Consider the following 18,027-nt stretch of genomic DNA (forward strand, 5'->3'; position numbering starts at 1 on the left):
GGGGAGAAACATTGATATGCAAGAGAAACACCAATCAGCTGCCTCTTGCACACCCCCAACGGGGGACCTGGCCTACGACCCAGGCATTTGCCCTGACCGGGAATTGAACCAGCAACCTTTCAGTTTGTGGGATGACACCCAACCCACTGAGCCACACCAGTCAGGCTCTTTTGCCTCTTTTTCAGAAGCACCGATAATGATGATGCTACTAAAAGGAAAGTCAACCTGGTCTTTGAGAAAATCCAGACTTTAAAGTCTCGAGCAGCAAGCACACAAGGAAATAATCAAGTAAGTTGAAGTTTTGTATCTTGCAGAGGACATTTAACATGGAATGTAGCAAACAAATTGCTGTGTCTTCGGTCTGTATAATTGGTTATAGCACCGAATGAGAAGCTTCTTGAGTAGTAAGCAGTAACTGAGATGGAAGATCATGTTTTAAATTTGTACCCTGTCTTTTTCTTTTTCAGAAAGGTTGTAAGATATTTTATTTTAAAAACATAATAGGATGAAACAGATTTAGAAAGGGAAAATAATAATAGAAAGAATGAAGCAAAGTAATGAATTTGCCTAGTATTATCATAGGCAATCTGGTGAACTGGCTGGATCCCAAGCTCTGGAACTTCAGAGAATGAGAAATAAAAGAATAAAATCAAGAGACTAAGAAATAGAGACAGGTGAAGCCAACCAACATTGGTGGAAGGGAAAAGAAGGAGTGGAGTAGCGCCAATTTTTTTTTTTTAAAACTGTCTGTTTAATTGATTGTACTGAATTCGAGTTGGGACTTGGAGATTTTCTCTTGTTAAAAAAGGATTCCTCTCATAGTCGATGAACATCTACTATATGTCAGACACACCTTGTGCCCTGAAAGGAAGAAGCGTTTAAGGGAGATGACTGAACACTTACTTGTTCCTCAGTTCTACACCACCGTGAACTGGGGCCCCTTTCTTGCTTGTGCGTCTTTCCTTTCTCCTCCAAGGGGAATACTGTATGGGCAGGAAACAAAAGATACCCAGAGGTATGTAATAGGAAGTTTGTCTATAGCTTCTTTCCAACTTTGGGAGGATATATTAAGGACACCTTTAAGCATCGACTGCCTTTTTCTCTACTGCTCAGTATTCCCCTAGCACTCAGCTGCCCGTGACTGCTGCTCTGGCATCAAATGGAACTCAACTCAATCATATGGAGCATCAACTCAAACCATATATGTATATGCATGTGTATATTTATGTGTATATATGTGTACATATACATATAAACACATATATACATACAGGGGTGGGCAAAAGTAGGTTTACACTTGTTCGTATGGAAAATACAATAATTACTCCCTGGCTGGTGTGGCTCAGTGGACTGAGTGCCAGCCTGCAAACCAAAGGGTCACCAGTTTGATTCCCAGCCAGGGCACATGCCTGGGTTGTGGGCTAGGTCCCCAGTTGGAAGTGCATGAGAGGTAATCACACATTGATGTTTCTCTCCCTCTCTTTCTTCCTCTATTACCCTCTAAAAATAAATAAATGAAATCTTTAAAAAAAGGAAAATACAATTATTAATAAATAATAATACAAGAATAAACTGTGTCACATACTCACAACTGTAAACTTACCTTTGCCCACTGCTGTGTATAATATTTATTGATACATACATTAACTATAGCCAGTGGGGACTCTTTAGATTATGTACTTTGCTGTAGGAGTTCTACATAGTTCTTAAAATTAGTTAAGGTTTTGTTTTGTTTTGTTTTGTTTGCTAAAACTCTCAAATCCAAATTATCATTCTGATTCTTGCTCTTCATTACCTGCATATTCTTAGGGAGAACATATCCTTTGGTCTACTTTTTTTTACATCCTTTGATCTTGATGTTAAGATTGTGATTGTGGGTTACAGTCTAGGGGTGTCCAGCCCAAACCGGGGAAGTCAGGACAGCCCTTCTGGAGTCAGTAACACTAGGGTTCTCTGGGAGAAGGGAATGCAGGGTTGTAGGTAGAGGGAATGGCACAAATAAAATGTGAAGAGGCATGTGCTAGCCATATGTAGGGGGTGGATGAAATTGTGTGTAACGGGAGCAGAGAGTATGTGGGGACGAAGCACCGGGTAGGAAGGACCTTAGAAATCACATGAGTTTCCATTTCAGGTTGAAGGTGATGGGATACATTGATGGACTTTTTTTTTTTTAAAAGATTTTATTTATTTATTTTTAGACAGAGGGGAGGGAGGGAAAGAGGGAAAGAAACATCAGTGTGTGGTTGCCTCTCATGCACCCCCCACTGGGGACCTGGCCTGCAAGCCAGGCATGTGTCCTGACTGGGAATCGAACCAGTGAGTGACTCTGTGGTTCTCAGACTGGTGCTCAGTCCACTGAGCTACACCAGCTGGGGCCAATTGATGGACTTTAAACAGGAATGGATAGTGTCATATTCATTAAAATTCATTCCTTTTGTGGGTTTTTGAGAGAGGTAAGATTAGGGGAAGGGAGACCATTTAAGAAGCACTGCTGAATTTAGGGAGAGATGATGAGGAAATGAACTATGGCTCTTAGATTTCTGGCTCCGATCATGGGGTAGTGACTGCCCCATTGCCCATGTTTTTCTACTCCCATTATCTCCCTCTTATTTTCTGAATCTGATTATTTGCTGGCAGGCTTTGGACTTTTATCTTTTGGGTGTCAGGTAAGGGATTTCCTCTGAGAGAATGCAAGAACCCTCTCCCATATGGGCTGAGACCATATTGGAAAACAGCAAAGCAGGCAGAGTTTTTGTTTGGGAAAGAGCAGTGTGTAAGTTCCTCATGGGTTGGATTTAGATTTCTAAAATGGATTGTTCTCATTTTATCTGAGAGAATTGGAAGTCCTGTGTTTTTGTTGACTGTGTAGGGAGGGTTCTGGTTAACTTCACAGGAGGAGGTAAGGAAACACCGCATTCCAAGTTCATCACGTACAACTCATTCCTGGATTCAGGCGCATGAGGGCTAAGTTACTGGCTTCTCTAGTTTCGATTCCTGCTTTTATTCCCCCTTCCCTATTTGTAGTTTTCTAACCACCTTACTGTAGGATTTTAGCCAAATCCTTTGGAGAACATCATCCTATTATTACATCCATGGAAGAAAAAAAGAGAGGTTCTTATGAATATTATGATTAATATTCATAATCAGATTAGAGATATTTTCTAATAGATTCTCTTTGATCAGATCCCTTTTCATTATAACTCTCTCCATTATGGAAATGTGACAACTATTTTTTTAATTTAATAAGGTTTGATTTATTTTTTATTTTTTATTGTTGTTCAATTGCAGTTGTCTCCATTCTCCCCGCTTCCTCTCCCCTGCCCTCCCCCCTCCCACATTCAATCCTTTTCCCCATTGTCCTTGTCCATGGGTCCTTTATACGTATTCCTTGACTTGACCTTTCCCCTTCAGAAGAAAGCCAATTTAGCCAGCATACATTTATTTAGTGCTTGCATACAGGCATATACAGAGAATGAAGGATAGAAATCTCATTGGTGGTTATGGAGCAATAGTTCCCAATCCAATGAAAATTCTGCAACATATTTTTATACAAAGGTCCTTGGGAACACAGAGTCATGCTTTGGGTATTACTTTATGCAGTAGAGGAATTTTCACAAATACTTATTTTGATCTTTTTACATTGTTTTATTGGGATATAACTTACAGTAAATTCACAAATCTTAACTGCATAGTTTATTGATTTTTTTTAGGTATGTGTCAATGCAACACCACCCAGGTCAAGACACAGGACACTCCCACCACTCCCGAAGGTGGCCTCGTTCCCCTTCTCTGTAGGGGTCTACATTGGAATTGAGTCTTAAGATTTTTGTGTTACTGCTCTGATTATATTTTTGGGGAAAGAGAATTAAAATAAAGCACCTTGAACATTTAAATTAGTGTATCTTTGCAATTCATTGTAGGCTTCTAGTTCTTCACCTGAAGTGAAAGATCTGTTGGAGCAGAAAAACAAGTTGACCGCCGAAGTGGCTGAACTTCAGAGACAACTTCAACTGGAAGTCAAGGTATCTGATTTCTCCTTTTTTTCCCTGCCTTGATTGATACAGAATATTTTAAGTACCTTGGGATGCCCAAGTGAATTGAAAGGCAATTTTTTTCCCCTGAAAGAAACATTCCTCTCATCACTGAAGTAAATTTCTGTATATGGGCTCTTACTGTCCAAATAACTTTTTTTTTTAAGTAACCAAAGCATATAGAGACTGTTTGCTTTGAAAGAGTAAAAGAAAACACTTTTTGGTCAGACAGGCCAATAGGAAACTAGATGCGTATAATATATCGGAACTAAGTACCGGTAATCAAAATAGCAGAATGAGGTTTAGCTGTGTTTATGTTTCTCTTTTAAAAGTATTACAACACATTAAATATTTAATATTCTTTCTAGTTATAAACTCTTATGCTTTAATTATGTAGTTCAATTAATAAGTAATAATGCAATTAATAATTAATAATATAAGTACAAAGACATGGAGTCCATCTGAGTTTAGAAGTAGGCTTCTGTGGGATGACATTAATGTATAGTGGAGGTACTTTAAAATCACGTGTATTCATCCTAGAATCAACAGAACCTCAAAGAAGAGAGAGAAAGAATGAAAGCAAACTTAGAAGAGCTCCAGAGCCAGCATGACAAGAAGGCGGAAGAGAACTCCATGCTGCAGCAGCGCCTGGAAGAAAGTGAAGGGGAGCTCCGGAAAAACCTGGAGGAGTAAGTTCTGGGCCAAGAGCCTGTGTCCTTCTTCCGATATAGGCAGAACCTTTTAGGTCCATTTAGTGTTACCTGGTCTTCCAAATGTTTGAAGCGGCTGCTGACTCTTCCTATTCTCCTTGGTAAGCAGAAAAGTTATAATTTTAAAATTCTTTGTACACCTTAGAGGATGTCTTGTAAACTTTCAGTCCTTAGTGGAGACCTCATAGCACATAAGAGAAGTAAGGGACACTGAGTGGCGATACCTGAAGACTGGGATTTCAAGGAGCCTGAGCCCAGCCTCCACAAAGCCCATGTCACGAGACCACCGTACTCTCCCAGTTGGTGAATTTTATCCTGAGTGGTGCTGGTCTCTGCAACCTGTGCTTATGCTTCTATTGAGTTTGCAGAGATGGAAAGTCAAGCCCAAGGTGGCCCTGTCATTGTGTTGCATTAAAATCTGTAAAAAAGAAGATCTGAAACTGAGGTCTGAAAAGGAACCGTGCTATGAAACCCTGTAGACATGATGGGACGTTTAAGTGAAGGGTCAAGCAGGAGTGAAATCTGGAGGGAAATTCAAGAAAGGTAGCATGTTATATTTATAATAAAAGCATTTAATTGCCTTGGCTATTTTGATGGGTGGTTTTTGCTTTTAAAACATTCTTAGAAGTTAATGTTAGAAAAGAGGTTAGTAAGAAAAAAAATCAGTAAATTTAGGGTATAGCAAAGTCTCTACAAAATAAAAAAGTAGAATTAATTGTGAAGTTGATTTAGAGCAGAGATTAGCAAACTGTTGTCAGATAGTAAATACTTTATGGTTTATGGGCCATATGGTCTTTGTCAGAATCACTTAATTCTGCCATTGTGTTGTGCAAACGACTGTAAGCAATACATAAATGAATGAGCATGGCTGTATTCCAATAAAACTTTATTTACAAAAGTAGTCAGTAGGCCAGACTGGCCCACAGGCTGTATTTACTGACTCTTCTGATCTATAGTACTGGGGCAGGGTGGGGGAAAGCAGAGAATGGGGGGCTCCTTGGGGCTTTAGGTGGCTCTGTTTGAGCATCTGAAGATCTGAAATCAGACTGAATGAAAATAAGCAGAGCCCAGGAGAGTCTGTCTGATGGATTCCTTTCCTGTCAGGCTGTTCCAGGTGAAGATGGAGCGGGAACAGCACCAGACTGAGATCAGAGATCTCCAGGACCAGCTCTCAGAAATGCACGATGAACTGGACAGTGCTAAACGATCCGAGGACAGAGAGAAGGGGGCTCTCATTGAGGTAAGCGAACTGTGGAGTCAGGTGACAAGACAGGCGCGTCTGCCTGAAGGGGATGAGGTGGTGGAGGTAGGGCAGGGACTGGGAGCTGTGAGCCGTCCTCTATTTTGTGCATTGGCTCCACCTGTGCCTATGGTTAGATTCAGTAAGAGCATCATATGTGGTGGTTTTAAATGTTGTCGTAAGAAAACTTTCAACCATATAGAAAGGTAGAAAGAGTCCTTCTTTAACTTCCATAGAGCCCCAGCCCAGATACAACAGTTGTCAACATTTTGTGATATTAACCCACGTATTCATCTGTCCATCCATTCTTCTGTTTTTTCATGCATCCATTTATTTATCTTTGCTTAACTGTTTCAAAGCAAATTACAGATAATAACATGCCTTACTCCTAAATTCTTAAGCATACATCTTTGAAAAATCGGGGAATTTTCTTACAACAACAATACTATTATCACACTTGAAAATTTTAATAATTCCTGTATATATATAAAACATAACAAGAATTCTACGACCTGGGCCCTTATTCAAAATTTTCCAGTTGTCTCCAAGTATGTTTTATGGTTGTGTTCCCCCTACCTCCCAGCTAGGACCCAATCAAGAGTCCCACATTGCTTTCACTCTTATCTGAGTTTTCATTTATCTTGGTATAGCCCTCTCCCCCATTCCCTACTCTCTGCTCTTTTTCCCCCAACCCACCGATCTTCTGAAGAGGCTATTTGATTATTTCCTCACAGTGTTCATCCCTTGTGTCTTAGTAAATTTGTATTTATATCTCTACACCAATAGATTTAGGTTAAAATTTGGGAAAAATACTTTGTAAGTGATGCTATTTATGGAAAATCATTGAAAAGACATTAATGTCCATATAGTACTTATCACAGTTTAAATTTTTATTTGTTTAATGCCCCACAAGACTGTAAGCTCCAGGAGGGCAGGGTTGCTTATGATTGGCTCAGTATTTTATTCTCAGCAGCTATCCCAGTGCTTAGGACATAGAGCACTTAGTAAATATTTGGTGGGTGGGTGGCTGGCTGGATGCATTATGGATGAGTAAGTGAATGAATGAATGAATCTATTTGCTGTGTACACAGGCTGCCCATCTGGCCTCTGCCCATATTAGTATGTCCCCTATTAAATATTTAGCTCTTATCAATCTGTGGGTCAATAGATAAGGTTGACTCTTTCCTCTGCTTAGCATTTGTTAATTATTATGGGGTTTTACAAAGACAATTATTATTTTTTCCCTGAATTAGGTTACCATCCTGTTGAGGTGTTAGATACACATATATAAAGTGATTAGAGAGCAAGAATAGGTTTTGAACGTCTACACTTTTTTGTTGGAAATTAGTCTAATCAAGGGTCACAAGAACACAAAAGTTTTATCTCTGTGCCCATTTAGATGTTTTGATATTTGCTGTAACATTATCATCACCCTGTATTTTTGCCATGGTTTTGAAATGTATTTTCTTAATAAACTTTGTTTTATAGGAATAGCCTGAAAAGTTAATGATACACAATTTAGAACAAAGAAAAAAAAATCAAATGAGAGATACCTTGTTGGTATTGAACTTTCACTTTCTACTGGCGGGCTTGAGTCTTGTCTTTGTCCCTTTCTTGGGGTTAAAAGCTGCTGGCTCCTAAGTCCCTAAAGCTCCTTGTTCAGTTTCTGCTGTCAATTGTTCTCTCACCCCCTTCCTTGTTTAGTTTTGAAGTAATTCCCCAGGAAGGATTTAGTTCCTGCCCTTTAGAACTTGGCCTCTCTCTTCCCCATGACTTGGCGAGGGCGGAGAGCTGAGCGCTGTGGCCACACTGCACAGGAGGTATGAATTTGTTTTTTTGCTTTCTTTTGGTTTTCACATGGCTAGTAGAGGGGAATCATTTCTCTTCTCCCCACAGGACCATCGCTCTGTCTCTGTTTAGACCTTTTCTCCTGAGAAGGCTTTAGGCCTGTTTCTACCACCTGGTATTTCCCTTTTTATCCAAGGATTTCTTAAAAACCACCACATTCCTGGTATTATACTGCTTCTCATGGCTCAGCCTTCTTCTCAGCGCTCAGAATTACAGAGACAAAGGGTATTAGAATGCAGCTCTGAGAATGTGTGTATTTATCACTGAAATATTATTAAAACCATAAAATGAAATTTTAAAATGGGGGGTGGGTGGGTAGAAAAACATTTATTTTCCTAATATCTTAACAACTATTGTTTTTAAAGATTTTATTTATTTATTTTTAGAGAGAGGGTAAGGGAGGAAGATAGGGAGAGGAACATCAATATATGGTTGCCTCTTGCACTCCCCGCATTGGGGACCTGGCCTGCAACCCAGGCATGTGCCCTGACTGGGAATCAAACCAGCAAGCCTTTGGTTCACAGGCCAGCACCCAGTCCACTGAGCCACACCAGCCAGGGCAGCAACTAATTTTATTTCTCCATTTTCTGTTTGCCTCCATACCCTTTGACAGGTTTCATCTACGAGTCCATAATGTAGGACGGTTACAATGCTCCTGCAATTTTGATCTCTGTTTTTAAAAGTTAATGTCAGAAACATTTTTCCTTATTATACCCTAGTCTTTATTTCATTTTTAAGGAGATAAGCCACAGTATATTGAATCATCCTCCTACATGTAAGTTGTTTCTTTTTTTCTTAAATTATAAAAAAAATATGGTGAGCATTTTTTACATGTATCCTTGTCCTTCTGTAGAAAAATATCCTAAGGATAATTTCTCAGAAATGATGTCACTGAACAGTTTATAGCTTAGTCAAAACGTAGCTTCACAACCAAATTTAAATAGAAAGTGAGGCTTCGACATATTTTATGATTCCTTGACATTTCATTGATTTTAAAAGGGAAAGATGTTATCTTAGCTATTGGGAAGTCCCTTCAGTTGCTGAATTTTCCCAATAACTGAAAACTATAATTGTTATTTGCCCTTTGCTCTGATAGCCTCAATCCTTTTATATTCTTTATGTTAGCACATTGGACCTTGTCCTATTTTTGTATCTATCTTTTTGTTCTCCTAGCCAGCTAATTCAATAACATATCACGTGACATCTTTCTCCACTTCATGCTAAGCAGCAGAGCAAATGAAGAAATAAATTTCAACATTATTTTTAAAATGTCATCATTTTAAGAAAAGGGAATATTTTTGAAATGAGCTATATGCTTCTTTGCCTCTTTAAACACAATATACTGTGCATATATCAATGAACATAATTTAATTAATTAAATAGTTTCTGGACACATTGCTAGTGGAAACTGGGATGAGGATAAGGGCCTCAGTCGTGATGATGTGTTTTCAGGCAGCGGCCAGTAATGAGCGAACGGGAAAGGAAAACAGAGCACATCTTTTCTTAAAAACATTCCTGATGCTGCTGGCTTTCTGGTGGTCTCTCTCCCGTAACGGGAACTACGTATACCCTCCACTGCTCCCCTTCTGCAAGACGCGCTAAGGCACAGTTAGCTTCTCTATGCCGAAGTGGGGTTCTCTCCCTCTGGAAAATCATCCTCACTGTTTAAATCAGTTTTCCTTTGACGTGTCAGTGACATTTAAAACATGATACATGGTCTCTCTATCACTCATAAAATAGACTCCATCTCCTCGTCTCTTTCAATTTATTCTTCATATCTTAATAAGAAGTGGCTGGGGAATCTGATAGCAGATTACAGTCGTGGCCAAGTTTTCCACGGTATTTGGCTTAGAACAGACTCTTAAACACAGTGAGCATTAAACACATTGTGCTTTTGAATGCTTGAAAATGGCCGAGGGCCCTGTGTTTTGTGAGATGCCCAATGCACAAGATTTTTCATAAAGTCTTTTCTAATACTACTTCACATTTTGTTAAATAACATTGGGCACCTAAGTGGAACCAGTAAACAGAGAGGATACAATAGTTAAAAAAAAAAAAGGAAGAAAGGGAATAAGGAAGGAAGAAAGAGTAGAAAATAATCCTGTTTTGTCTGGATAAGCCATAGGATGGTTCAGCAATAGGATGACTATTTTTTATCCTCAAACAGCTGATGGTTCTAAATTTTTGTTTTTTAACTCAATTGACAAAAATGATTATAGAACAAATTTTCAGCTACTTTTTTGTCCAAAAATGTGTTTTCCTCCGCCCAGGGGGAAATGCAGAAACACGGAACATCTGTCTTGAGTGCCACGACAGTGGAGTTTCCCATTACTGACCATCGTCGTTGCTGGGAGCCTGCGGTGCTGGCAGCTGGCCTCACTCCAGCGGCCTTGTGGCATTTTATCTCTGACTTTGCAGACCTGTGAGTCCTCTAAGGATCAGTAAAATGTGATGGTTATGAAACTGTATGGATCTGGGGATAGACTGTCCCCAGAAATGATATTACTGAACGTTTTATAGGATTTTTAATTTTAAAAAAAGTTAAAAACATCACATTTCTCACCAGCCATGTTACACTTTTTAGGCTGTCCTTCTGGAAAAAAAATAATTGCATAATTCTCTGTCAGCTACAGTTTTGGTATAAAACCCTTTACTTACCCTTTAATTGAGCATGGGCCAGAGAGAGGGGCCCTTTAGAACCACTGGGCAGCATTTATGCAGAAGGAGGTTTAGATCAGTATTTTCCTCCTCTGACACAGAATACCTGTGAGTAGGTGGCGCGTGAAATAAAGCGTTCTGTGGGCGAGTACGCTGCTGCTTCGGGCGTCTGGTGAGCATCTCTCAGTGCGCACGCAGGCAGGACAGCCCCTGGCTGCTGCTGGGCCCGGAGAGGACGTCCTTTTTCTCTCAACTTTCCTTCCTTCTTGTCTTTTTCGGTTCTGGTCACGTTTCTTTGCTTTAGTTTGGAAATGTGTAGCACAAGTCTTATTATGTAGTAGGTACCACACACAGTCAACTTTTATAGCCTCCCGCACCCGCACACACACCCCCATACACACTGAGCCTTCAGCTCCTGGCTGCTTTCGCGTGTGCAGCTGGTCTAGGTTTTCACAGCACTGATTTGGAATGGCCAGCGTTTTCCCTCGTTTTCTTTGATTGGAGTCTGTAGAGAGGCACGTTCATTTCTAATGGGTGTTGTCTTATTTTTGAAGTTTATATATTACATCTCCCATCTTTGGCTTGGTATAATTGTCAGTAAAGCCACTGAAGTGAGGGAGTAACATTTTTGAAATCCCTTGTGCTTTCTGGTCTCTACCCTGGAAAATTTCAAATGCTACCAAGTGATATGGTGAAGTGTAATCTGATTGGATTTGTGCAACACAGTCCACTTAGGCCCCAGCCCCAGCCACAGATAGCAGCGTGCTGGTGTAGAGTGGTCCGTAAAACCGAGGTTCCCAACATGCATTGGCAGCAGTACACAAAAGGCAACTCAAAACACAGATATATCCTGGAAAAGATAAGTGTGGGAAGAGGAACGGCCATATCGTCAAAACAATTGAGAAACGTGTGAGAATCAAAGCAGGAAATGGGGGCTAGATTCTCAAGGGCCGTGGTGCAGAGGCTGGCAGGAGGCTCCAGGAAGACCTGACAGAAGAGCCAATAGCAACAGTGACAGGGGAGTCTCTGCTGCCCGTTAAGGAGGGCTGTGCAGCGGCAGCGGCAGGACGTGCCCTTTGATAAATGTCAGGGCGTGTATATTTTCATAAGATTGCTTATGTTCTGTGGTAGGTGCTTTGGAAGAGCCAGAGTTGTCTCAGCTACTGGGATGAATCTCTTGCCGTTTCATCTGAGCTTATCAATGCCTATAGCTAGATTCCTGAAGGACTAGCCCTGGGCTATGCGATACAGCTCTACCTTGGGACTGCAGAGGTTTCCCTGGTTCAATGGATGTGCATGTTCTAAAGAAAAGGAAAGAGATGCTATTGACAGTTGTACTTAACTCAGCGAGACTATTTTTATCCCCTCATCAATGACACTTCTTGAATGGGCAGTAGCTTGACTCTGAGGCCTCAGGTCCCCAAGTAGCAACCATGCCTCTGATTGCCCAGGAATCTCCACACTCCTGACGTACTGTACATGCTAAGTTATTTATATTCAGAGCAGCCACATTCCCAATATCATTGATCCATGCATCAAAAACATAGTCAGATTTATGTCCTTCTTTCAAGGAGCTGATTGTCTAGCGGGGGAGATAATAAGAAAATAAATATATGGACTGTGAAGTTAAAGTTTCAAGTGCTGTGATAAGTACAGCTAAAGTGAGATGGGTATTCAGGGAGGGGATTCCAGGAGGACTTCTTTGAGGAGGTCGTATGAGTCTTCAGAAATGGTCTGAAAGGCAGAGAGAGGAAGAAGGGCACTTCAGAGGAAGCCATGTGGCTAATGCCATAGAGGCCACAGGGGAGAGACTGGATACAGGGAGCAGTTGGGTGGCGATGGCACGCCACCTGGGCAGGAGGGGATGAGGGCCTAAGCCAGGGAAACGAGGGAAGCAGTCGAAGATGTTCCAGAACTAACTCTTTGGTTGTGAGGGTCAAGGACGAGATTGGTCAGATTGCTGCCAGGCTTCTGAGCAGGTGGTGACTTCATGAGAATAATGAACAAAGGAAGCAGAAGGGAAGGAGCATGAGGGAGAACATAGACCTATTGACTCTGAAGTGCCCGTGGGACATCAAGATGGACGTGCCTAGCAGGTCATTGACTCTGAAGTGCCCGTGGGACATCAAGATGGACGTGCCTAGCAGGTCATTGCAAGTGCGGGTCTGAATTCAGGAGAAGAATTGAAGGCAAAGGTTTGGGAGTTATTTACATAGAATTAATAGTTGGAGAAAAGTAGATGAGCTTGCCAAAAAAAAGAATAAGGAATGCAAAGGTACATTCTTGGGGATCATCTTAGCTTTTTGGAAGAGGGAGAGAAAAGCCAGAAAAGATTGTCACAGGAAAAAAAAATGGCCTGAGGGAAGAAAACAGGAGAGTGTAGTGTGTGAACTGCAAGGCAAAAGAAAGTTTAAGGAGACAGGTGGGAGGATCAAAGAGGGGTCAAGAAAAGCGAGGACTGAGAAGGGGCCGTTGGATGTGGTGGTTAAGAGGTCACTGTGACCTTGGAGGGGGCACTCTTAGTAGTCCAGGAATAAAAGCCATATAGCAAGAGATGAATCATAGAGAGTGAATAATAGTAGGTGGTCAAGAAGTTGAGGCAGTGAACAGAAATTATACTTTCAAAAAGTTTGGTGGGAAATTTTTTTTTCTTTTTCCTGACTCAGAGGATTCTTGTGCCCTGAGGGAGGAGAGACATAGATGCCCAGAAACAGAAAAGAACAAAATGACGGAAAAAAAGATAATGGATACAGTTGGGACTTGGAGCGGGCTGGCCAGGGACAGCTCACTGTGAAGTGGCTTTGTGTTGGGGAGAAGGCCTAAAGTATGGAGAACTGGGGTGAGAGGGAGCAGAGGCAGCCACGCCCAGGTCCCAGTCAAGGGGTGAGGGAAGGGAGTCTGCCAGAGAGGGCAGGTTCTGAGCTCGAGGAGAGCTGAGCAGGTCTGGGGTGAAGATGGCACCGCAGAGGGATGCCTGCTGAGCTTTTGGCAGCACACGGGTGGGTCTAGGTAATGCGATTTGTAGAGGAACTTGTTGCCCCAGTTGTGTGACTTTCTTCATGAGCTCTGAGTGGCTGAGGAGAAAATGTGAGTATTTTTCCCTGCTCAGATAGGGGGACAGGGGGTGGGGTCAGCCCCAGGACTGGGATTGTGGATTAAGGGTTCCAGTGGGATGTGAAGTCAGCAAGGTCAGCAAGTCAGCACGACCCTGTGAAGCAACAACACATAATGACCTCATTAGCAAGGGCCACAGACCATGGCCCAGAAATGAAGTGGGATGGAAAAGACAGACATATCCCCTCAAAGCAATGAAAATTAAATCCATTCCCCTTTTCTCCCTCAAATCGCAAGAAAGCCGAGCTAGTTACATCAAGGGGAATGATGACCTCTGAAGAGTGAAAGGGGAGAGGAAGGGATGGTCCCGTCTGTGTGAGGAAGGAGACAGTGTGGGGGCGGAGGTGGGGGGACAGGTGAGGGGGCCACTGCTCCCCTGAGTGGCCGGACTGCAGGGGAGAAGAGGGGCCGCTTGACAGAGATGGTGCATCTTCACCTCCCTGCTCACGTCTCCTCTCTTCAGGAACTCTTACAGGCCAAACAGGACCTTCAGGATCTGCTCATTGCCAAAGAGGAGCAGGAAGACCTCCTGAGGAAGCGGGAGCGGGAGCTCACCGCCCTGAAGGGAGCCCTGAAGGAAGAGGTTTCCAGTCACGACCAGGAGATGGAGAAGCTGAAGGAGCAGTACGACGCCGAGCTGCAGGCCCTGAGGGAGAGTGTGGAAGAGGCGACCAAGGTGAGTGCCCCCGGCTGCAGGCCAGCCCACAATGAGTGTCAGGAGGGGCGAGGAAGTGTGGCTCAGGAACAGCTAACGGGCCAGCTGTGTCCTATGGCCCTGCCAGCTGTCTTCTGTTTCGTCACGTCACGGAAACAGAACTTGTTCACAGAAAATAACTCCAACTGTGCTGCTGTTGACTGTGTCAAGTCTAAAAACTTAAAAATTATTCAGGACGATGTTTAAATGCTATTGCACCAGGTGAGATTTAGAGGCCCTCGCATGAACTCTGGAAGCTCTGTAGCCCCTTGCAGAGCAGAGATCTGCACCCCTCCAGAGGTGCCTAAAGGTCATCGGCCCACGACTTTTGCTGATGGTTTTGCTGATGGCACAGGACTGCAGATGGGACCCAGATTTCTGGGATCTTTCATCCCTGCCCCAGCCTGCTTTTTCTGACTTGCAAAGCCTTTTGTTAGACGTTTCAGCTTCTTTTCTCAACAAAGTTATGAGAAGGTTAATTGGCTGAATTGCCCAAACCCTTGCAAGATGGTTTTTCTCTTAATTGAATTCTTGGCTCCTACAAATAGATTCTCCTAAATTATGTGGAAGTCTTTTGGTGTGGGCCTCATGTTGGTTGTTGAAGAAGAGGAAAGGCAATGTTTTGAGAGGAAAATGCTTTGAAATATCATGCCATCTTTAGGGAAAGAGGGGAATTGCAGAGCACGAGGCACAGAGTGAGTGCATGCAATGTGTAGGTCAGAGATGACGGAGAAAGAACTCGTGAAACGGTTTGTTTATTCTGTGAGGATTGCAGTGAGCTCAGAGCCCGCAGGTCCTCCCTTCGCTAAGCTCCGTAGTGATTCACTGATTTCAGTTATGGCCCGGTAATTACAAATGACAAGAAGTGAATGATGGGTTTGTTTGTTATAACAATAAAAAGTCTGGGAAATAGTCTGTTTGGGGTTATTAAAGCTGAGGCAGTTAAAAAGAAAAGACTTGTTGATTTGCCTAACTTAGATTCTTTTGAGATAGGGTTTAGTTTCAGGGAGAAAAGCACAGCTGATTGAATTTTCATTGCTTTCAGGGGATGTCTGTTTTTTCTACCTCATTTTGCCTGTGTGCAATAGCCTGGTGTCCTTGCTAGTGGCCTTTCTGTGCTGTTGCTTCGTGGGGGACATGCCAATATGCTACTGAGTAAGATGATGCTCCTCTGGGCCCGTCCTGTGTGTATCATCTTCAGACATTAACTCATCAAAGCTTGAGTCAACGTGGCATGTTCATCGAAGGGGAGGTAGCTGAGGATGGTGTTCAGGCATGGTTACAGCAATTTTGCTGTAAGGAAGATTAAACTGGCACCACACATGGGTTGCGCCCAGGGACTGTAAACGAGAAAGGGGAGCGTGGTAGGTGAAAGAGGTTATCTTTCTTGTGTGGAGTCCAGATAATCTGTAGAGATTTAGGCTATGGCGTTTTGACCTTTTTGAAGGTCAGAGTTGTGTGTCAGTTCACGGCCTTTGCATTGTATCAGTTGAAGAGGGGTCAGCACACTTTCTTTCACATCTCTCTGTGAAAGAAACAACAGGGGAGCTAGCCAAGGTGTACATCACTGGCAGAGAATGTAGGGTTTCTGAGCACGAGGAAGTGAACACAAAGGGGTTCACCTTGGCATCCAGTGCCTGTCAGCAAGGCTGTTTGCCCCAGGTCATACTCTGCACTGCTGCCAGCATCTTTCCCTGAAAGAACAAATCCGGTCATGTCAGCTTCTGCTTTGATAATTGCCTTGGCTCCCCATGGCCCCAGACTTAAGTTCAAAACTGTGAGCATGGCAGGCAAGAGAAGTCCCTTCTGTTTCTAACCCCGTCTCCAGAGAACTCCATTTTCTTTTAGTCCTCTCACATCTTCACCTATATGGAATGATTTCCTTCCACTTTTCTGCCTGAGCAACTTTTACTCATCCTCCAAGATCCTTCCTAAATGTCCTCTTCTCTAAAGGTATCCCAGATGCCTCCACTCCTTTTGTTAGAATCAGTCGCACCTTCCTTGTGGTTTCTGTTGCATCCTGGTTATTCCTCTACCAGGAATGATTAGTTGGTATCACACCATGTTGTAATTTATCATTTTGTGTGCTGACTCCATGAGACTGAGCTTTTTAAGCACAGAGGCCATTTTTATCACTTTTTTTTTTCATGGGCTGAGATTGGCAGACTCAAGTACCTCAAGGCCCAGACAGGGACTTAAATGAGTAAAGCTCTGGGAGTGTTGTTGGGGTGACAGTGGGGCATGGTGGGGACTGTGGCAGGCTGGAAAGTGTGTCCTTTGCTGTAAGGTCAGTTGCTTTTCTGCTCAGCTCAGAGTTGCCCATTTTGGGCCCATGTTGTTTGATCTCTCAATTTTTAAAGAGAAGCCAGATAGCTGGATGTTGGTGTGACATCTCCCAACTTTTAAGCAGTGCTTCAAATTAGAAAAAGAAAAAAAAAAGAATCACATAAAAAAAAACCCAACCAAACACAGTCCACTTGTAGATCGACAGGTATGATCTGTGTCCCTTGAGCTTGACACAGTACCCGGCATACAGTCACGTCTGTGCAATGCCTGATGAGTGAGAGCAAGTGGAGGACAGATTCCCCTCTTAACTGGGTTCTCAGGCTGGCTGTGTGGTTGCCATTGGATTTTCTCCAACGATGATGTGACAGGTCTTTTAGGAAATCTGCCATTACTCTGGGAGTTTCCGTGCCTTGCTTTTGAGTTTCCCTGTAGTTTTATTTTTAAAGAAGATTCTGAATATGTTTTTATACCTTAGCTTTTGCTTCTGAAGGTAATTGCTGACCAAATGTGCCAGAACATATTTAATGGAAAAATTATGTTAATTTAGTGAACAGATGCTGCCTTTTTGCTACATTATTTATATGTGGGTACTATATAATAGAACTTTTTAAAGTATATTTTTAAAAATATAATATTTTTCAATATTATTTTAAAATAATATCACTATGATATAAGTATATTGATTATGCTATTACAGTTGTCCCATTTTTCCCCCTTTGCCCCCTTCTGCCTAGTACTCCCATTCCCTCCAGCAACTCCCTCCCCCTTTAGTTCATGTCCATGGGTCTTACATATAAATTCTTTGGCTTCTCCACCTCCTATACCATTCCCAACACCTCCCTTCTGTTCTGTACCCATCAGCTATGCTTCTTATTCCCTGTACCTTTTCCTCCATTCTCTCCCCTCCCCCTACCTGCTGATAACCCTCCATGTGATCTTCATCTCTATGACTCTGTTCCTGTTCTAGTTGCTTGCCCAGTTTGTTTCTGTTTTTTAGATCCTGTTCTTGATAGTTGCGAGTTTTTTGTCATTTTATTGTTTATAGCTTTGATCTTCTTTTCCTTAGATAAGTCCCTTCAACATTTCATACAACTAGGGCTTGATGATTATGAACTTTGTCTGGGAAGCACTTTATCTGCCCTTCAGTTCTAAATGATAGGTTTGCTGGATAGCGTAACCTTGGATGTAGGTCCTTGCTTTTCATCTCTTTGTATATTCTTGCCAGTCCCTTCTTGCCTGCGATGTTTATTTTGAGAAACCAGCCCATAGTTTTATGGGCACTCCTTTTTTGGTTACTCTCTTCTTTTTTTTTGTTGCTTTTAAGTTTCTCTTTATCTTTAACCTTTGGCATTTTAATTATGATGTGTCTTTTGGTGTGGCCCTCTTTGGGTCCAACTTGTTTGGGGCTCTCTGAGCTTCCTGGACTTGTGTGTCTATTTCATTCCC

At 42.2% G+C, this 18,027-nt stretch overlaps 1 protein-coding gene across 3 annotated transcripts in view; it reads left to right on the top strand.

Moving 5' to 3' along the window:
- Positions 1-18,027, top strand: part of CGNL1 (cingulin like 1) — a 152,328-nt gene that overhangs the window by 59,781 nt on the left and 74,520 nt on the right. For 2 of the 3 annotated variants that reach the window (XM_053928490.1, XM_053928491.1), the window contains exons 4-8: positions 186-288; positions 3,921-4,022; positions 4,572-4,720; positions 5,846-5,981; positions 14,065-14,277. In XM_053928490.1, coding sequence (XP_053784465.1) covers positions 186-288; positions 3,921-4,022; positions 4,572-4,720; positions 5,846-5,981; positions 14,065-14,277 — 703 coding nt within the window. The remainder of the gene's footprint in view (positions 1-185; positions 289-3,920; positions 4,023-4,571; positions 4,721-5,845; positions 5,982-14,064; positions 14,278-18,027) is intronic. The other variant, XM_053928492.1, reaches the window with a different exon arrangement.

Source organism: Desmodus rotundus, chromosome 7 (assembly GCF_022682495.2).
Source record: "Desmodus rotundus isolate HL8 chromosome 7, HLdesRot8A.1, whole genome shotgun sequence".
NCBI lineage: Eukaryota > Metazoa > Chordata > Mammalia > Chiroptera > Phyllostomidae > Desmodus > Desmodus rotundus.